We start from the raw sequence: 18,324 nt of genomic DNA on the forward strand, positions 1-18,324 counted from the left end.
AATGTTGATTATTTTCAAATAGTATCTGAGTTCATGCATCTGCTGGGAGCATTGTTACATTGATATCTTGAAGGGAAGCCTGTCCAAAGCATAGTAGTGTGAATGTATGTGAGACTGTTGCTATCCAGCATGCATTTAGCAGAGTCTAAAATTTACCATTATAAGATGAGAAAAATAATACCAGGGTGCATACTGTTACAGTGCTAATTTCAAGCAGTCAGAGCACAGTCCCATTTTTTTTATGACTTCTTCAGCTACAGGACTGTTTATTTTCCTTTTGTAATAACAGTGTTGTAGCCTGAAGAATAGGGGAGATGGTGTTAGGGGGAGAAAAAAGGGTCGGAAAAAAAAGAAGAGTATTTAACATATGAGGAACTTGAGAAAAGGATCTTGTGATGAGTGTTTGGTACGAGGAAACTTTAAAATATAAGGAATCAGGAAAGGCCTCTGTGAGAAATTGGAAGACATGAAGGTTTTAAGGAAAAAGGTCTGTTGATATCACAAGACAAGAGTAACTCCAAGAGAGGAATTGGAGGTGGCCCTCAAGTATAAGAGGAGAGGTTTCTTTCTTATTGCTGAGATTTGCTGACATGAATGTAGTGAAGTCAGTCAGGGTAACGGCCCTGAAGGATTGAGTACTCTGTCCACAAGCAGATATGTAAGGTAATAGTAGTAATAAAATTGTCTCTTACCCCTTTAAGTATACCTCAGTTTTGTTTTGAACAGGCTATATTTGGCTATGAGATGCCATCCACTCTGTGTTGTTGTTTATTCCTTGATTTCTCCATTGGGATAGCTGATAAGACCAATGCCAATTTTATAGTATGGATGGCTAGCAAACATATATATATGTCCCATACGACACAGTTCAGTTCTGCCTGTCTGCACCAGATTTGAATCTGTGCAGTGCACCTAATATGCCTTCATAAATGGTGACATGAGCATTCTGTGCGTCTTCTTATTGAGGGCTTGAAGATGCATTCTAGTTAAACGTATGTTGTACAGTGATGGAAATTTCTGGTATTTTTTAAATCAGTAGTAATAAATGTGGATATCTAACCTAAATATACTCTGGGTGTATATTTTGCAACCTAAAGTCACTGAATCTGGTCATTACTTGGAACTACATGAGGGGAGCTGCAGGAGGAAGTGTTACGGCTGGTACAATTGGCTTTGCCTGCTCTTCCCTTTCAGTCAGTGACTGGTGGAAAGTTTGGGGAAAAAAGTGTGGAGGACTGATTATTGGTAAGGCACTGCTTAGGGTGTGACATAGAAAAACGAAAGACTGTGCCTTTTGAAAGTCTGGAGGGTTCTCCATTTTGTTTAAGAGCAATCAGCTTCCCTCGGGTGATCAAATTCAATGTTGGCAAATTACATCTTTGCTCCCTTCTAATTTTGTCCACCTTGTAACTGCCTTCTCCCTTCTGGATTCCACAGTCACTTGTTTGGGGTGGGGGATGTTTGTTTTTTTTCTGTTATTCTGTTTATGAAGCAGTTGGGATACAGACTGCCTGTGGCTGCATTTCAGATCATAGAACAGAATCATAGAATGTGTTGGGTTGGAAGGGACCTTTAAAGGTCATCTAGTCCAACCCTCCTGCAGTTAAGCAGGGACATCTTTAACTAGATCAGGTTGCTCAGAGCCTCATCAAGCCTGGCCTTGAATGTCTCCAGGGATGGGGCCTCCACCACTTCTCTGGGCAACCTGTTGCAGTGTCTCACCACCCTCATTGTAAAAACTTTCTCCCTAATGTCTAATCTAAACCTACCCTGCTCTAGTTTAAAACCGCTGCCCCTCGTCCGTCCTATCGCTACATGCCCTTGCAAACAGCCCCTCCCCAGCTTTCTTGTAGGCCCCCTTCAGGTGCTGGAAGGCCGCTATTAGGTCTCCCCAGAGCCTTCTCTTTTCCAGGCTGAACAACCCCAGCTCTCTCAGCCTGTCTTCATAGGAGAGGTGCTCCAGCCCTTTAATCATCTTTGTGGCCCTCCTCTGGACCTGCTCCAAGAGGTCCATGTCCTTCTTGTGCTGAGGGTTCCAGAGCTGGACACAGTACTCCAGGTGAGGTCTCACGAGAGCAGAGTGGAGGGGCAGAATCACCTCTCTTGATCTGCTGTCTGCAGTTCTTTTGATGAAATGACAATTGAACAAGCAGCTACTAATCAGTAGAGATGTTGCTCAAATAACTATTTATCCACATTTCCTTGTTTTTATTGCCTGATTTCTCACCTGTCCCCTGTGATGTTTTAAGGGAGCAAACGAGTCACTATGTTCAGGTGAATGCTGGAAAGACGAGTGTGAAAGACAGTGTTTGCACTGAAGCAGAGCCAATGAAATGTGTCCTGACAATGCTCAAAATGATGATGCTTTGTATTCTTCAGTGCCATCTACCGGCATAGGTACCCATTAGAGATTTATAGGCCAAATACAGTCCCCTAATAAGCACCAATTTACAAGCGTTTGTTTCTTTTTTTCTTTCATTTCAGGAGCAAGGCAAGATTGGTGTAGTTTTCAATATTGGCACAGTGGACATCTCTATTAAAGAGGAAAGCACACCTGTAAATGATGGCAAATACCATGTGGTACGCTTTACCAGGAATGGTGGCAATGCCACACTTCAGGTTGACAGCTGGCCAGTGAATGAACACTACCCAACAGGTACATACTTTTTTCTCTTTGTTTTTCTCTATGTTTTTCTCTTTTGCCTATCCCTATGTAAAAAAAAAAAGTTTAACGACTGGGTACTATATAAATCTTTGTTGCTTCATCTCAACAATAAATTGATGAGCCTGGTGGCACATATTGTCTGTTGGAAAACAAAGTATGGTCCTTTGCATAGGAAGAGAAAACATGCCAACTGTGTGGTATGATGCACATAGATGCTGCTATTTCAGAGGTCTCTAAGTGAATCCTGGTTCTGCAGAGAGTCGCAAACTAATTCAGCAACAAACTTGGTTTTGCTACTTGTGATGTTTGCTAACTGTTTAAGGGAGAAAAGTTTTGAACATATCTTACAAAAAGGAGAGGTGAGTCTAGCCACACCCAAGACACTGTCTATCATAGAAATAAAGTTGAAGTATAAGTAACATAGAAGATGAAGTTGCAAGTATTTGAACAGACTTTATGCTTGCCTCATAATCTTTCATCACCTGAATTTTACTTTTGGTTTTGCAGATATAAAGGTTGATACACAATCTAGTTAAAGCTGTTGACTCTTAGTTGACTTTAGGTCAAAAAACAGTGGAACAATTCAGTATCTCTTTGGAAATTGTCACCCTAAATCCACCAGGAATAGTGAACGACTGGCTCTTGAATCACTGTCCCGTATTTTGTCCCACCACTGGCAAATCACAACGTTGTGGTACTATATGTCACCATGCTAAAAGGTGAAACACTCCAAGAGAAAAACAGATTGCTGTATGTGATGCTGACAGTGCATCAGATAGTTAAGGCTTGGCGATGTGAATGGTTACAAAAGACAGGAGGAGCACAAGGAAAGAATTCAAAGGTTAACCACATTCTTCCTTTTCACATGTTATGGTCCAAGGTAAAGCATGATCTTCTTGCTGGTTTCCAATATTAAATCTAAGCAACTCCCAGTTCCTTCCTTTCAAGGTTGTACATAACTGACCCAGGATAGAGGAAGAATTCTGTGATAAACGTGAGACAATTTGCTAGTTGTGTAGGAGTGGCCCACAAGCCACTTAACCTCAAATTATAAGAAATATCCTAATTGTTTATATAATGTTACACTAATAAATTGCTCCAAGGGGATACTTTAATCTCTTCCACTCGCTCAGAAATTACACAAGGAAATATTTAAAATAGGAGATCTGTCCTGTGGTGATCTCTACCACATATTCAGTGTGATGCTTTGTCAATGTCTTTGTGATGTATATGCAAAAGCGTACCTTTTAATAATTATCCTTATTTCTGGGAAATAATTGCTTTCCAAGAATGCCATGACAGACATGCTGAGTAAGATTCTAGCTCTGTTATCCATTGGTTACAGAGGGAAGCATGTCTAAGAGAGGCCCAAAGTGAACATCTTTCTTCTGCTCTTTCATCAATTATTTTGTGGTAAAATACCTCTGATCCAGTTGGCAGCCAATTATTGTCAGTAAAAACCCCATGAATAAATTTTCTTCTTCTGTTACTTGATGTAGTAAGTCCCTGGTGTAAAGAAAGAAAATATTCAGCTCATTGCTTTAGAGATATTTTTTTTTCAAAGGGAAAATAAATCACACTCAGAGAATACTTCAGTACCCTCTGCGTCTGTCTTGGCTAAAGATATCCCTGTGTTTTCATTAGAAGATGTATGGGTTTATGGAATCAGCATTAATCTTATGTTCTAGGTTAGCATTGAGTATATGCAGTTGTTCCCCGAGGGAAAAGGGACACCTTTAGATTCCAGACACCTTTTCCTTTCCATGCATGTATTTCAGTTTCTGGCTATTTGTAGATGATGAATTTTTCAGCCTGTCCCTGTGAAAATAAGGCTTATGGGATCATACTTTGTGTCTGTGCGCACGTGTCTCCCTAATTTTTTCCATTTTCTTTCAAACCAATTTTTTAGCTGAATTTAAAAAAATAAAAAATAAAAAAAAAATCCTACATGGCTAGGGCAAATAACCAAGGGAGGAGGGCAGTGTTACAGCCTTCCCAAAGGAAAGGACTGTGGCTTGATCTCAATTCATGTTAAATACCAGAATACCCATATAATAAAGAGGCATTATGAATTCCTCAGATTCAGGAAAAGCTTCAATGAGAAAAGCCAATAACTACACTAAACCAGTTCTTATTATTTCCATTTGCTGGGGAATTAATGGCTTAAAAGAAGACCAAGCAGGAGCTTTCGAAATGAATAATTTGTTGTCTTTCACAGACTAAACTTGCACTAGTGTTGCTCCTGCTGAGTGCAAGACCAAACTGGTGTTCAGCAGAGTTTCAACTCTGTAAAAAGCTTTGTGGTTGGGTTGACCCAGGCTAATCCAGTGTCTTTCAGCTGCAGGCTGCTGAAACGGCAATTGGTCTCAAACTCGTGTAATAATAGCTAAGGAATCTGCAATGTTATGTGTAGGATCACTTCAATTCTGGAAACACAATTATTTGTAGTTTTTAAAAAACATCATATTTGCAGTACATGCATGTTTGGGCATGCTGTGCTGAATATGAACAATTTCACGTGTACTTTATTTCCTGCACAGTGTTACAGATTAATGTTTGCAAATTTTGCAAACAAGCAAACTTCGTGATCACACATGATGCAATCTTCAGGCAGCAGGGCTGCATTCTGAATGGCATTTCCGTGTTCCTCTCTGAGTTTTATAACCTGTAGAAGGATTATGCATTAGACTCATAATTACTTGCTCAATGGAAGGTACAAATAAAAGTGGGATATTCATTAAATGAACAGAGAGAGAATATCTGTTTTCTTTAAAACACAGTCTTTGGTTAAATTGAAATTAAATGAAACTAGCCCAATGGGACTGAAAGACTCCAAAGCTGTATTTTTGCAACTTCATATAACAGACAAGGAAGTGGAAGGAAAACGGAAAAGCAACAAACTTACAATTCAGGCATTGACACTTTGTTTTTTATAGCATCCAATTACATCTCAGTCACCCTCAACATGAGCTTTACGTTTTCTTGTGAGGAAAAGGATCAGAGAGAAATTGTAAAGGAGGGAATTAAACTGGAGCTAAGATCGGCTAAACTTTGGGTCTGAAATAATCCCAACCACTAGGGATGATGTCTCACCACGTGTACCATTCCAGGACTGCTGGAGTTTCTCTTACTGGGCAGTAAGACTCTGAACAGTGGCCCAGTGCAGGTATCTGAGACAAAGCTCCTGGCAAATAACAGCATTAGCACGGGGACTGCTATCTGCAATTCAGCTGTTGCGATTTGGTTCAGCCAAATCATTGAGCCATTTATGATTTATTTGCATTAGTTTTGCCCTTTCTGCTCTCCCTCAAGTACGCAATAAGGAGATGGGCTTTTTCAATAGGCTGTACTGATACCCAGTTCCTTGATGCTTAATTCATGAAGGTGATCATCACAACATATTTCCCAGTCAAGATATACACTTTTTGCCAGCAAATACGTATGAATTTCTATGCCCTAAAGTGCAGTTTTCCATGACTGCCTTCCTTCTGTTGTCTCACATGCTTTCACCCTTTGGTGTACATCCCAGATAACAGATTGTACTCGGTCATTGTTATTTTCTTGCTTTTATGTTCTTGCTGAAAGCCTTCTCTATGTCTAAATTAATCTTTTTAGTGATGAAGTAGGAGTCATTTTGGACCAGGTGTAGGTAAGACAGGAAAGCTTGTTCGGGCAGATGAATCCTCTGACATGTTTTTGTTTCAGATTACAGTAAACTCATCAAATTTGAGGGACTTGACAGAAGGACTTGAATTAGGAATCCTGAGGTTGGGAAGGAGTCAGCAATTCTCAGAAGGCTTAAAAACAAATGTTCTGTCTTGACACAGAACTGGGATACCTCAGTCCCTAAGTTTTCATAATTTCTTAGGAGACTCTTTTTTCTCTCTCCGCTATCTTTGCTTGCGAAGAAATAGTTCTGTGTTGCTAAATTTGTAATGTACATCGAAACAAGCATGATATTGCTGTTCATTCATCCGTGCGCTGACTACATTTTCTGCAGTAGAAAAAGAAACAAAACTAGGTGAAGAGAATCTGTAAAGCAAGAGAATCTGTGCACCAAAATAAAATCTAATTGGAGTAAGATTTTAAAGGAGATGATTAAAGGAAAGGAGGAGAGAGGCAGGAAGAGATTGCCATTTAAAGAAATACATGATTTAGCAAGAGAACTGTAGCCTGGATTTTATTCCTGCATTTTAAAAATAAGAAATAGGACATTATTAAACAACTGGATCCTTATCAGGTTTGATTAGTTATCCACCCAATGCGGATTTTATATTTTTCCCCTTTATCATTCTCTTGAGTGATCTCTCAGCCTTCTTTTAGGAGTCTCTGCCCTTTCAAATGACATTAATTTGCAGTTCTATTGGCACTGAATAAAAGAAAAAAGATTTCATCCTCTGTGCCCCTGCTTAGTTCTCTCTCTGAAGTACATGTTTGTGACAAAGTTGGATTTTAGGAAGCTGGACAGTTAGCTCTTGCCAGCAGAACTCCAGGGACTTTGTGACTGCTCTGGAAAGTACTGTGGCCCAATAAGTGTGTATCTATATAATAAGTTCTGGTTCTGAGACCCTGATGTCTGTACTGGAGTTTTCCCTTAGAATAGTTCCAGCCCCTAGGACTGAATGCCCCTGAACAGTTGGGGCATATCTTCTGGTTTAATTTCATTTGAAAGGAATCCAGTTTGTATTCTCTGAGAGCATTTCAGTACGTGAACCAAAGTGTAGCAAGTGGAGAGAGTTGGAGGTACGCCTCAGAGGCATGCTCCTGATTCAAACCAAAATGCTGATGTAGATGGATCTTACCGTAGTCTACAGCTGGAGCTAGACAGAGGAGCTCATTCTTTCGTTACTCCTTCCCATACTCATGTTGCTTATATAGTCAAATTTCTGTTTTCTACTCTCTCTCATCCTCTGTTCAACTGGATCGCTTTACCAATGCCATTCACCGTGTAACTGTCCCAGGAAAAGAGACCACATGGGAGTGGATGTGATTATTCAGGACACAGGGAAAGATGGATTGACTTTCTTTACCAGCAAGGCTGGTTAATGCCAGTGTAAAATTTTCACTGAACTACGTCTTTAGTAGTCTATGTGAGACGAAGTCATTCTTTCTCACCTGCTGTTGCCTGAAACAAAATGTGTTCCAGAGGCACAGATTAAAGTGATGGGGGTCTAGATTGTCCTACCTATCTAAAATGTGAGAGGCATGAAGTCTCTCTTGCTACAATATATTTTTCATTTACTTGGTGGAAGATCTGAAATTGCTTGGTTAGGTGATGTGAGACAGCTGAAATGATATACAACACCTATATATTATCAATTTAATACTGTATGTCTCATCTCATCTGTTTTAACTGTAGAGAAGGAATTATGGTAGTGGAAACACCATATTTCCATGTGTAATATTTATGTTGATCTTCCCCTTTTAATACAATTGAATAATATGCATGGTTCCATCTTATCCTTCTTTTAATAAGTCATCTCTGTGACTAAAAGGATACAAATTGAAATGTGGGGGGGGGTTGTATTGCTGCTGGAGACCACTGGATACTTTATCAAGGCGCTGAGTATTTCTCAGTGGGATGATGCTAACTCTGCCCTGCTTGCATCCTCTTTTGATTGTACTAAAATAGAATACTGGTTGCAGCCTAGTAAGATTCAAAATATTTAGGTCCTAATTTTTTTTTCTTTAATACCTGCCCAAAACTATTGCAGGTGTTTTAAATTGAAGTAGTACAGTAGGCCAAACTGAACTTGAGTAAACTCAGCACCAGGGATTTTACAGGGCTTTGGGGGTTGGAGAAAGGAGCATGGAGCTGTTTTAAGAAGAGGGGACTGAACTGCAGATATAGAATGGAAAGGGCATTTAATAAGTAAGGAAACTGAAGTTGTTTTAAATATTAAGTGTTGTATGACACCTCATGACACATGATGGGTCCTGTTGTAAGAGTTTGTGAAAATCAAAAAACAGACTTGCTTTTCAGATATGTGGGTGTCCACAGCTCCAGCTGTCTTTAAATGGAGTGTCGGTGTTCAATATCTCTAAAAATAGTTATACCCATCTCTACAAATCAAATTCTCTGAGTTTTACACAATTGTGACTACTGAACTAGATTTCATAGTCTGCTTTGAAACAGGTAATTTCTTGTACTTCTCAAGCCATTTATCACCTTTCCCTTGATATTTTCAATCTCCTTTCACGAGTGGCATGATCTTTTTGTTCAATGAAGTCCATTTCCCACCTCATCCCTCTACTGTAGGGATTTTGAGGAGGGTGACGTTTCTTTTCTTTTCTTCATTCTTTTTGGTTTTATTATTTAGTTTTTATCAGCAACATTTTCTTTCTCTCCCTCTGTGGTTTCCCAGCCGTGAGATAAATAGCCTTGTATCTTACAAGCTAAATACAATTACTGCTATCAAAACTGGAGTCTTTCTCTCCCTGTAAATGTCTCTTGGAAGCTGATAAGCTGTTCAAGGCAAACTGCAGGCTTCTGCCTAATCCTGAGATTAAACATAACCACCCAGAAGACAGCAACAGATAATTGGGAGGGTTGGGGGGAGGCAGGCAGGAGAGGAAGAGAGGAGGAGAAAGTGAGATCCTCTCCTGAGATATTAAGAGGACATACACAAGGCTCAAGGTTATTTGTAAAGGAATTACACAAAACACACAAGAGCTTGCTATGATGAGGAATTTCCTCAGATAATGCAGTGATTGTTGTAGTTGTTAAAGACAAAATTTAGCAGGGATTTGTTTGATGTAAAGCATAGAGAGGAGCTGTAGAAAACAGCTCCCAGCCACGACTGATGATTTTTATATATTAGTCCCCATCTTGTCCTTGAAACAGGAGGTCTCACGAGGTTGCATCCAGAATCTTTACGCATGCTGGCTTGGGTTCATCTCACTGGCTTTATGCTGAATATGGGGAGACAGTAGATTTCCCAAGAGTAAAGCAGGAGACTGAGCCAGCACTTGTGTGTGCTGTGTTTTGCTACCTCATGACCATCTGAACGAGGGTAACTTATCCCTCCTGTTTATGAAACAGAGATAACACTAATATTCTAGGAAATAAGAGTGCTTAATTACAGAGGAATAGTGTGTTATACCTGTAGTATAACACCTGTCTTTGACTATAACCAAGGCAGGATTACCGAAGACAGATAGGCTTTATGAGTCAGTCCAATACAGTTGAAAAAAGCAGCCTCATTTCTGGAAATGTAAGTTGTTCTTGGTTTTTTATCAGTGACATTTTCATTTTCTCCCTCTTAATTTTTGTAAGGTCTTGTCTTTCTGAAAACTTGTCTGTATTTTTTAACTGCTATCAATTGGCGTAATATGGGATATTACCTCTCCCAACTTTGTTTTATTTAATTTATAATGCATTAGCTAAAAAGCAGAAGATAAGTTTGGATAATATAATAGTAGCATCTCTGGAGGATTAAAGAGAAGACTGCATATCCTTTCTTCAGCTGACACGCACTCTGATATTGGAAATATTGTGCACTATTGTGATTACTAGTTCTCAAAAGTTCAGTAATGCAGAGTCTAATGCTGATTGGGACATTAACAAGGAAAACTCAAAAGCAGAAATAACTGGGGCATCTGACGTATTGCAACAAGTTCTTCCTTTCTAACTTCGTACTTATCCCTGCACAGGGCCCCTGCACGGCTCATGTTGTACTGCTTCTGTGACTTCCAAACGTTTGGTAGCTGAGCCCTATTAGAGGAAAAAACAACTTCTCTGTGCTTTTCAGAGCCTGGCACCTCCTCCCCAAAATTCCCTCCGTCTCTTCCAGAGTGATTTTTGACATCTCCTCATTCCCTCTTCTTTCAAGCCCAACCCCCCAACTCTGGTTTCTGCTTTCTTGTGCCCCTTTGGCTCTCCCTTCCCTCCTTCAGACTTGAGGCTATTTTCTTCTCCTTCGCACTGCTACTGAAACAGGTGATAAGAAGAAGATTGGCTGAAGCCGTCTTCATGAAGAGGCACATGGATCTTGTACTTGACTACTTGGAGTCATTAACAAGTCCCATTGCTTGATGAAGGGATTTATTTGTGGTACTGCCGGATCCCACTGTGGTCTTAATATTTTCCTATCCAAATGCCTTTATGAGTGGGTAATGAGTTAGGAACAAGAGCACTGAATTTTTATTAGCCTTGTGGGATGAATGTGATCCCCAGGGTTCTTGTCATACATTTGTTTGTGGGTTTTGATTTTTTTGTATTGTACTCATTTTGTGGGACTTAAATGAGCTTTCAGATGCTTCCTATCAGCATGAATTGGAGATAGCACGTAAAGTGCCTTTGACAGATTTACCGCATTTCATAATGAGCCTAAAACATATAAAAAGACAGGGTTAATAAAACAGCATTGGAGAAGCACATTTTGAAGGCAGTACTGTGACATATGTTGAAAGATCTGCCAAGAGGGATGATTAAAGCATGACAAGTTGATGAAATCAAGAGTTGATTGTAGCTTGTCACTGCAGGGCCATAACATCTATAATATATTTATAAGGTTGGAAAACAGATAAATATGGCTACATGATATGAACACTCAGTTTTGGTCCCCTGTATCCACTGAGATATAAACCCACACACATCAAGTCACCAACAGACAAACATACTTTGGAATTTGTGCTAAAACATCCATGTTAATGCATGTTAATGCATTTGTGTTCATACTGGATGATGGAATAGGATCTGACATGATAAATAAGTAACATAAATGTTGCCACTGCACTCATACTTTACCTTCTGTGTACTTCGTGTTTTTCTTTCCTACAGAAAGTATGATGCTGTGGTTCATTTCCACTTTGCCCCTATCCCCAAAGAGCATGGAAGTGCTGTAGGGCTTGTCTGTCTTCCGAATTCTGTCTCTGAGGACAGAGGAGAGGAAAGACAGAGAGAAAAAGAACAAAGTGACTATATTGCAACTTCCAGTACTTATCCTTCCTGTCAAGGTCTCCTTTTTCAAAACTGATCCAGGCTCTTATAACATGCTGCACTCAAACAGTCTACACAAGTTGCGGTTTTACCTTCACCAAATACCTCAAGCCCATCTGAGTGGTAATCTATCAAGCACCGGCATTTCTGTCAGCTTGGCATTAAGAAAGAGGGAGATGCATGTTTTTTTATGAAGACAGTAAGGTAACCAGGCAGAACAAACAGTACAATGTTACTTAACGGCAGTAGAAGTTTTCCTAAGGAAGGGTACATGCAGAATAGTGTCTTCATGTAAGTATCAATGACCATCTAATTCCCACCTAGGATAGTTCTTGAGTTGTGGGAAAGAGGGAAGAAGGAATAAGAAGCATTCTTAGGTAGCAGTCTCTATTACTGCTACTTAACAGTCATATAAAAGGTTGTTCTAATATGCAAATACATGCCCCAGAGACAATACTAGTTTTAATTTAGCCAAAATATTTTCTCTTATTTAAAGCCTGGATAAAAAAGCAGAAAGTACTGAAATCGAAAAGTACTAACAACTTGAGGAAAGCTTGTTGTCAGTGCTGTCCAAAAGAGCAGAGATATGTACTATATTGCTGCATGCTGTTAGTTGAATTAGTGTAGCATCATTCTTACATCTTCCTGAATCAGACTGGATGTCCAGTATGTCACATCTACAGGTGAATACTAAATACATCAGAAGAAAATTTGCTTTAATGGTCAAAATGACACTTCTGTCCAATGGTCCTGGATTTGGAATAGTTTCTGTTCTGTCTTCCCAGAGCCTTTTTGTCTATCTAATTAGCTTCTTGAGCTGGAGAGCAGCCAAGTGTCTGATGCTTCAGAGAATTACAGTAACCCACCATGGCAATAACAAAAATATGCCCCAAAAAATGTCCTTCTAAAAAAATTTATCTTACTGTTATGCTTAGTTTGTGACCTGAAATATGAGGTCACATAAGCTGTACATGTTTGTATCATGTCTACACTCATTACATTTGTACTACTCCATTGGATAGCAAATGCTTTCTTTTTTCCCTCATTAATTTATCCAGGGAGACATGATCATGTGGAAATACTGCCACTCCCTCTCCAGCTGGAATGTGATAGAAGTTACTCTGCTGTATTCTGAGCACATTGCTCAGACAAAATTTACAAGACAATTTAAACAAAACGAGAGAAAACAAAACCTAGGCAGTTGAGTGGCATCTCTGATTTTTCTCCATTTCTCTGATTCTTTTTCCATTAATGATCTTGCTTCTTGAATCTCAGTTCTTTCCTCTTAGTTTAGTCCTACAGACCATGATTCTTTGTAAGAGAAATTCTTGCAGCACTGAGTGAATGCTTATAAAAAGTCATGTTAACCTTTGACAATGGTAGTATGGCAAGTAGTATAACTCAGGAGGAGATGAGCTTTACAATTCCCCAGTCCTAGGCTTGCACTATGTCAGAACGATGACTTAAATTATGCCAAGATACAGAATCCATAGGGCACTAATGCATCTTTCTGCCTAGTTGTTCTCAACCTTCTTGCATCTGATATAAGAACCCTGGGCCAAAGGATATTTGAATACATTCTTATACTCGCTACAGGCCTTTGAGTCCCTGTTCCTGAGATACTATGGTGCAAAAATGTGTATTGCCTTCACAGAGGGATCCAAGCCATGGTTTTTTTTTCCTTTTATCTCTTTGACATCCAGCATGCTTCTTGCTAAAATACCGTGCCACTTTCCAGGAATTGTAATTACATACTAAGAGATGTAGGTATATCCTGATAGCTTGGTCTTGCTAACAATTCCAGGCTAAAATATGCAGCTGCTCATGTATGAATGATTATCTTAACTGTCGGAATGCTCAGGTGTTATGAGCTGTTCTCACCTGTTTGTGTCCATTGCTCCATGATTGAATGAATGCCCAGGTACCAACCATAAGCAGTATCATCAAAAATTTCTGATAAATTTCTCCTTTGCCTAGAATAAGATGAATTATTATTGGTTCAGTCATCTGGTGATATATATATATATATATAATGTAACTGTATAGTGTAGTGCAGAGAAAGATGAAGAATCAGGCTAAATAAGATTGCTAGAAAGTAAGAATCCTGCTAGGCAGCACAGTCCAGTGAACTCCCAGACATTTTTTATATAGTTACGTTTCTCTCATGGGTTAGTTCTGTTTCAGTTTTCCTGGTCAAATCGAGTTGTTATAATATATTCTCTTTCTTCTCTCCCTCCCTGGCTCTCCCTCTGTCCCTGTCTCTCATACACATGCGCGCGCAGTAAGAGTGAGCAAACAAACATATGGCTTGAGGGATCAGGGGCTTGAACAACAACTTTGTGCTTTTCTAATCTTATTGCCTGCAGAAAGAACAGTGCCAGCTGTAATCCCAGGTTGACACAGCTGACATACAGTGACAGAAGGGGCTCACGCATCCCCATCAGCCTTCTCCCTGCTCACTAAAAGGCACTGGAAAGCACAAAGTCATTGAAATCCAATGCCGTGGTCTAAAGCAGAGCTGCTTGTGTGAAAGGATGGTCAGATATGAAAGGGGCCAGCCATGGAACTGGGAGCCAGAAGGTCCTGAATCCCAACCTTGGCTTTATAGATGCTATTCCCTGTGGTCTTGGGCAATGTTTTTACCACTGTGTGGCTCAGTTTTCCAATCAGTAAACTGGGATAAAGCACCAATTTACATTATCCTTGGGGACTGAAATAGAAAATATTCTACACTTCACTGAGTGTGGAAACCTTTCTGGGTCAGTGAACTTGCATCTTTGCTTTGTACTGAGTACGTGGAGCACTCTGGAAGCTGAAAACTCCAGTGCTGTACTTGCAAAATATTTTGTATTTTTTTATTAAGCCCCACAAATTCATAGTCAGTGAGATTCACTCTGTGTAACAGTCTCAGTGCAGACTGAGTGGTATTTTACCCCTTTACTACTTAGCATTTCCATAGCAATTTCCAAAACTCAGGTCACTTCCAAGAAATAAATTGATTTAAAAGGTTAGTGTAGGAAAAATGTATCTGCAGAAACTACAAGTTCCTTTTCCCATGGGTCTGCCTTACTTCTGACACAGTGTGATTCAGTAATGGCTTTTTCACTGTATGGATGTTTCCTGTGCCCCTAGTTCATGGCTTGGCTTTGTGAATGGCACTTGTCTTTGAGAAGGCTTACTGGGTCACTATAGAGTCCTGGAATTCTCTTTTCCTTTTTCTAAGCTGATGCAAACAGACTGAATTTCAAGGGCAGGCAAAGTTCGCTGATTTGTAGCAATTAGAGGTGGGAAAGGCTTGTTTGGTCTCATTTATTCCATTCTGTAATCAACTGAGATCACCTGCCACTTTATCAAGTAAAATTTTAAATAATTCAAGAATTTCCCTGAGGAGACTGTAGCACCATGTAATGGTGCTAGGAAGTGCTTCTTAAACTTCTCTCATCAGTTTCTCACTTGCTTTTAGTTATTTTCTAGCACTCACCCTAGATAACTTTCCGCCTTCCATAGGGTTTTCACCTTTCTGTTATTTGTAACTGGTTTGCTTTCCAATCCTCATTGGTGATATTTGACTAAATGCTTTATTGGCATTACTCTCATTAATGTAACTGACTGAGCAGCCTCCCTATACTCAGCACTGTATTCATGGGAACGGACTGTACACACTTCCTCTGTTGTATATTCAGCTCCCCATATTATCTCCCTGATAATACATGCACAGGAAACGAGATCCAGAAACATCTGAAAGTTTCTGGTGGAGCCAATACAGCTCCATCACTGCCAGCACCAAGGCAGAGACTCCCAAGTCCTGCTGGAACTGAGCGAATTCCTGCACAGACACGGGAGTTCCTGCCGGCACCTTCCAACAAGGAGTCTTGCTTTCAGTGTAATGGCCGATGAACGTAAAGAGGAGCCATCCTTGAATGGGGAGCACAGTGCAGAGAGCCCCAAGTGGTTCTGCAGGAATCAGTGCTTTTTCTAGCCCTACCTCCATGCTAGCCGTGTCAGACCTAAGCTAGTAGCAGCCTACCTGAGTGGTCTTGTTTGCAGGGATGTGATAGTGAGCCACTGACTCTTTATGAAGCAGCTGTAAGGCCACAAGTTCTCTTACCTCAGATCCTGCACCATGCAAAGGCAGTTCTGCTTTCCATCTCACGTTGGTCCTGGAAGCAAAATAGCTGCACTTGTGTAGCTCCAATGCCTAACCCAACACAGGGAAACTAGATCCAGTGTTTCTCTGCCCTGACTTTGCATAATCCACAGAACAGATAAGCAATGCCTAGATAAATGGGATTTAATAGAATTTAAAGTGTCAATACAAATAAAGTGCTTTTGGCATTTGGTTATTGCTGCTTGTTCCCCCTGGGCTATATAAATCCTGACCTTTCCCAAAGTAATCAAAGAAGTGGGATGTGGGGTCAGTAGCAGTGGATTTTATTCCGATCTCTGTTTCATATCTCTTCCTGCAAAATGAAATTTGTTCTTTTGTAAAATGGAAAGATCAATATGTAGTCTCGGTTGTTCTTTAATAGTCACTTCAGTCTTGGCTGCCTGATATGGGGCTTCATTCGGACCTGGGCAGTGAAAAAACAATAATTTACACAGAACTTAGAAAACATCTCAAAGATCTGGTAATGTAGACACACAAATTGTTTCATATCTGTCAAAAAGGTTGAACTGGTAGCTGCTTTCTCTCTACTGTACACTAGTTCAGTTTTCCAACATAAATCAAAAGAGAACTAAAGCTTTTATCTCATGCCCATGGCCTCAGCTTCTATAGGGCTGAAATGATTTGTTATAATTTGCTCATATAAAATAAGACCTGAAGCACATTTTTTACGACTAACTGCTTTTTTTTTCTTTTCAACCTTTGAAAAAGTTTGATTAACCTTCTTCCACCTTTGCTAATCTGAGTTTTCTTTTTGTTTTGCTCCAGTTGTTCTTCTGCGTTAGATTATTGGGGAGAGGCACGCATTTCCTCAGTCATCCAAGACAGGATTGAACAATTAATCTAAGGAAGGTTGAAATGTTACTGATCTTGTCCTGGAGCAGAGGGGCAATTTTGATGACTTGTCAAATTCTTCCTTAGTTTTATCAATGTCACAGTGGCCCATATTAGCTGCACCTTGTGGACAGACGTTTCACCTCTAATCTCCTAGTTTGTCTCTGAATTTCCCAGTGATTTTGGCCTGAAGGCCGCTTTGCTTTGAATTAGGACCTTATGTTTTTTAGTCTAAAAACGATAAGATAAAATAGCGAGTGGCAGCGGTGTAAAGCTTTTGGTTGAGGCAGTAGAAACTTAGAAACAACTCCAGTTGCCTGAGTAACGTTTGCTGTTGTAGTCTTGCTTGATAATTCTCTCTCCTATTTTTAGTACTTATGTTACCAAGACCTCGTTGTCTTTGTCATGAGGGCAGTGAGCTGAGGAGAGTTGCGGTGTGAAGGTCAGCTTTTAACTCCGGTCCGTGGTGAGACGAATGGAAGGAAAGGTGTGGCTCCCAGCAAACAATGTGATCAGAGGGAATTGAAGATAAAGTCAAGGGCATCCAGGACTAAGGGGAAAATGAGGACAAGAAATAAAATGAGAGTTTAATAGCAAAAGACGCGACTTTATTGAACAGCGAAGGCAGAGGGAAAAACGTAATATCCAAGAGATAAGCAAAGATAAAACCATGTAAACACTTGGCTATTCTTCAGTCCCTTCAAATGAAATAAAATCCCAGATTTGAAAGAATCTTACATAGCACACCTTGTTACACAAGGAAAAACTGAAGCTTTGGAAGAATTTGTAGAGGGACAGTTTGTGGTATTTAGAAAGGCGCCAGATGACCTGCCTTATAAGTATTTTGTTTAGTTGCATGGCCATCCTGTTTCATTTCTGTATAAGCCGCATCTGTGGTTTCAGGTTTGGACTTTTTTCAAATGTTTGATAAAAATTGCTGCGAGTAGAGATTTCTCACATGGTTTGATTTTAATGCAAACATTCTCCTTGTTATGTAACACAAACCACAATATGGTCATTCAGCAATGCAACAAAGTAAACAGCTATGCATTAGCAGGCCTGATGGTAAAGTTGATTGTAGCATTGTTATTCCTTCCTGATTTATGGGAGAAGAAGGTTCTAGTCCTAAATATGAACTTTACTAATAAGCTTGTCTCAGTTTCTTAGCTGAATACAAAATATGAACAAATGATGGTTGTACTTCGCAGTATTTAGAACAAAAGATGTACTTAAGGAAATGTGAAAATGGGACAAATCAGTATACTTGTAAGTTTTTAAGTGCAGCCGCCTGAAAACAGAAGTGCTTAAAGAGGTTCGGTGTGTGCCAATCACAAACACACTTCTGAACCTTTTGTGCCTTTTGTCAGCTATTAAGGAAAAATAGTAGCTTCTCCATGATGCATGTGAGCCTCCTCTTCCAGGGCACACAGCATCAGCGCTAGAGGAATTTTGGGGCTGAATTGAACTGGGTCAGTTTACGTCAGTAGAGGATTTAGCCCTCAAAGGTAAACTTTGCAGGCTGTAGCAGGCTACCGTGTCCCCCTCCCATATTGATGTTATTTAAGTGTATGTACATCTTAGCGAGATTGTGAGCATCCATAAAACTCAAAGGGAGCTGACATTAAAGGCCACTGGGTGAACTGAGCTATCAAACACTAACTGCTTACCAGCCCTTCTCCTACTGAAACTCCATCTGCAATAAAGGAAAGAGAGCTGGAA

At 39.9% G+C, this 18,324-nt stretch overlaps 1 protein-coding gene across 40 annotated transcripts in view; it reads left to right on the forward strand.

Annotated features, from left to right (window-relative positions):
• Positions 1–18,324, forward strand: part of NRXN3 (neurexin 3) — a 1,053,186-nt gene that overhangs the window by 906,997 nt on the left and 127,865 nt on the right. For all 40 annotated transcript variants that reach the window (XR_012586787.1, XR_012586788.1, XR_012586790.1 and 37 more), the window contains one exon: positions 2,485–2,656. Coding sequence is in view for 32 of the 40 variants with exons in the window: in XM_074585395.1 (XP_074441496.1) it covers positions 2,485–2,656 (172 nt within the window). In the remaining 8 variants the exon portion in view is untranslated. The remainder of the gene's footprint in view (positions 1–2,484; positions 2,657–18,324) is intronic.

This window comes from Larus michahellis, chromosome 4, assembly GCF_964199755.1.
Source record: "Larus michahellis chromosome 4, bLarMic1.1, whole genome shotgun sequence".
NCBI lineage: Eukaryota > Metazoa > Chordata > Aves > Charadriiformes > Laridae > Larus > Larus michahellis.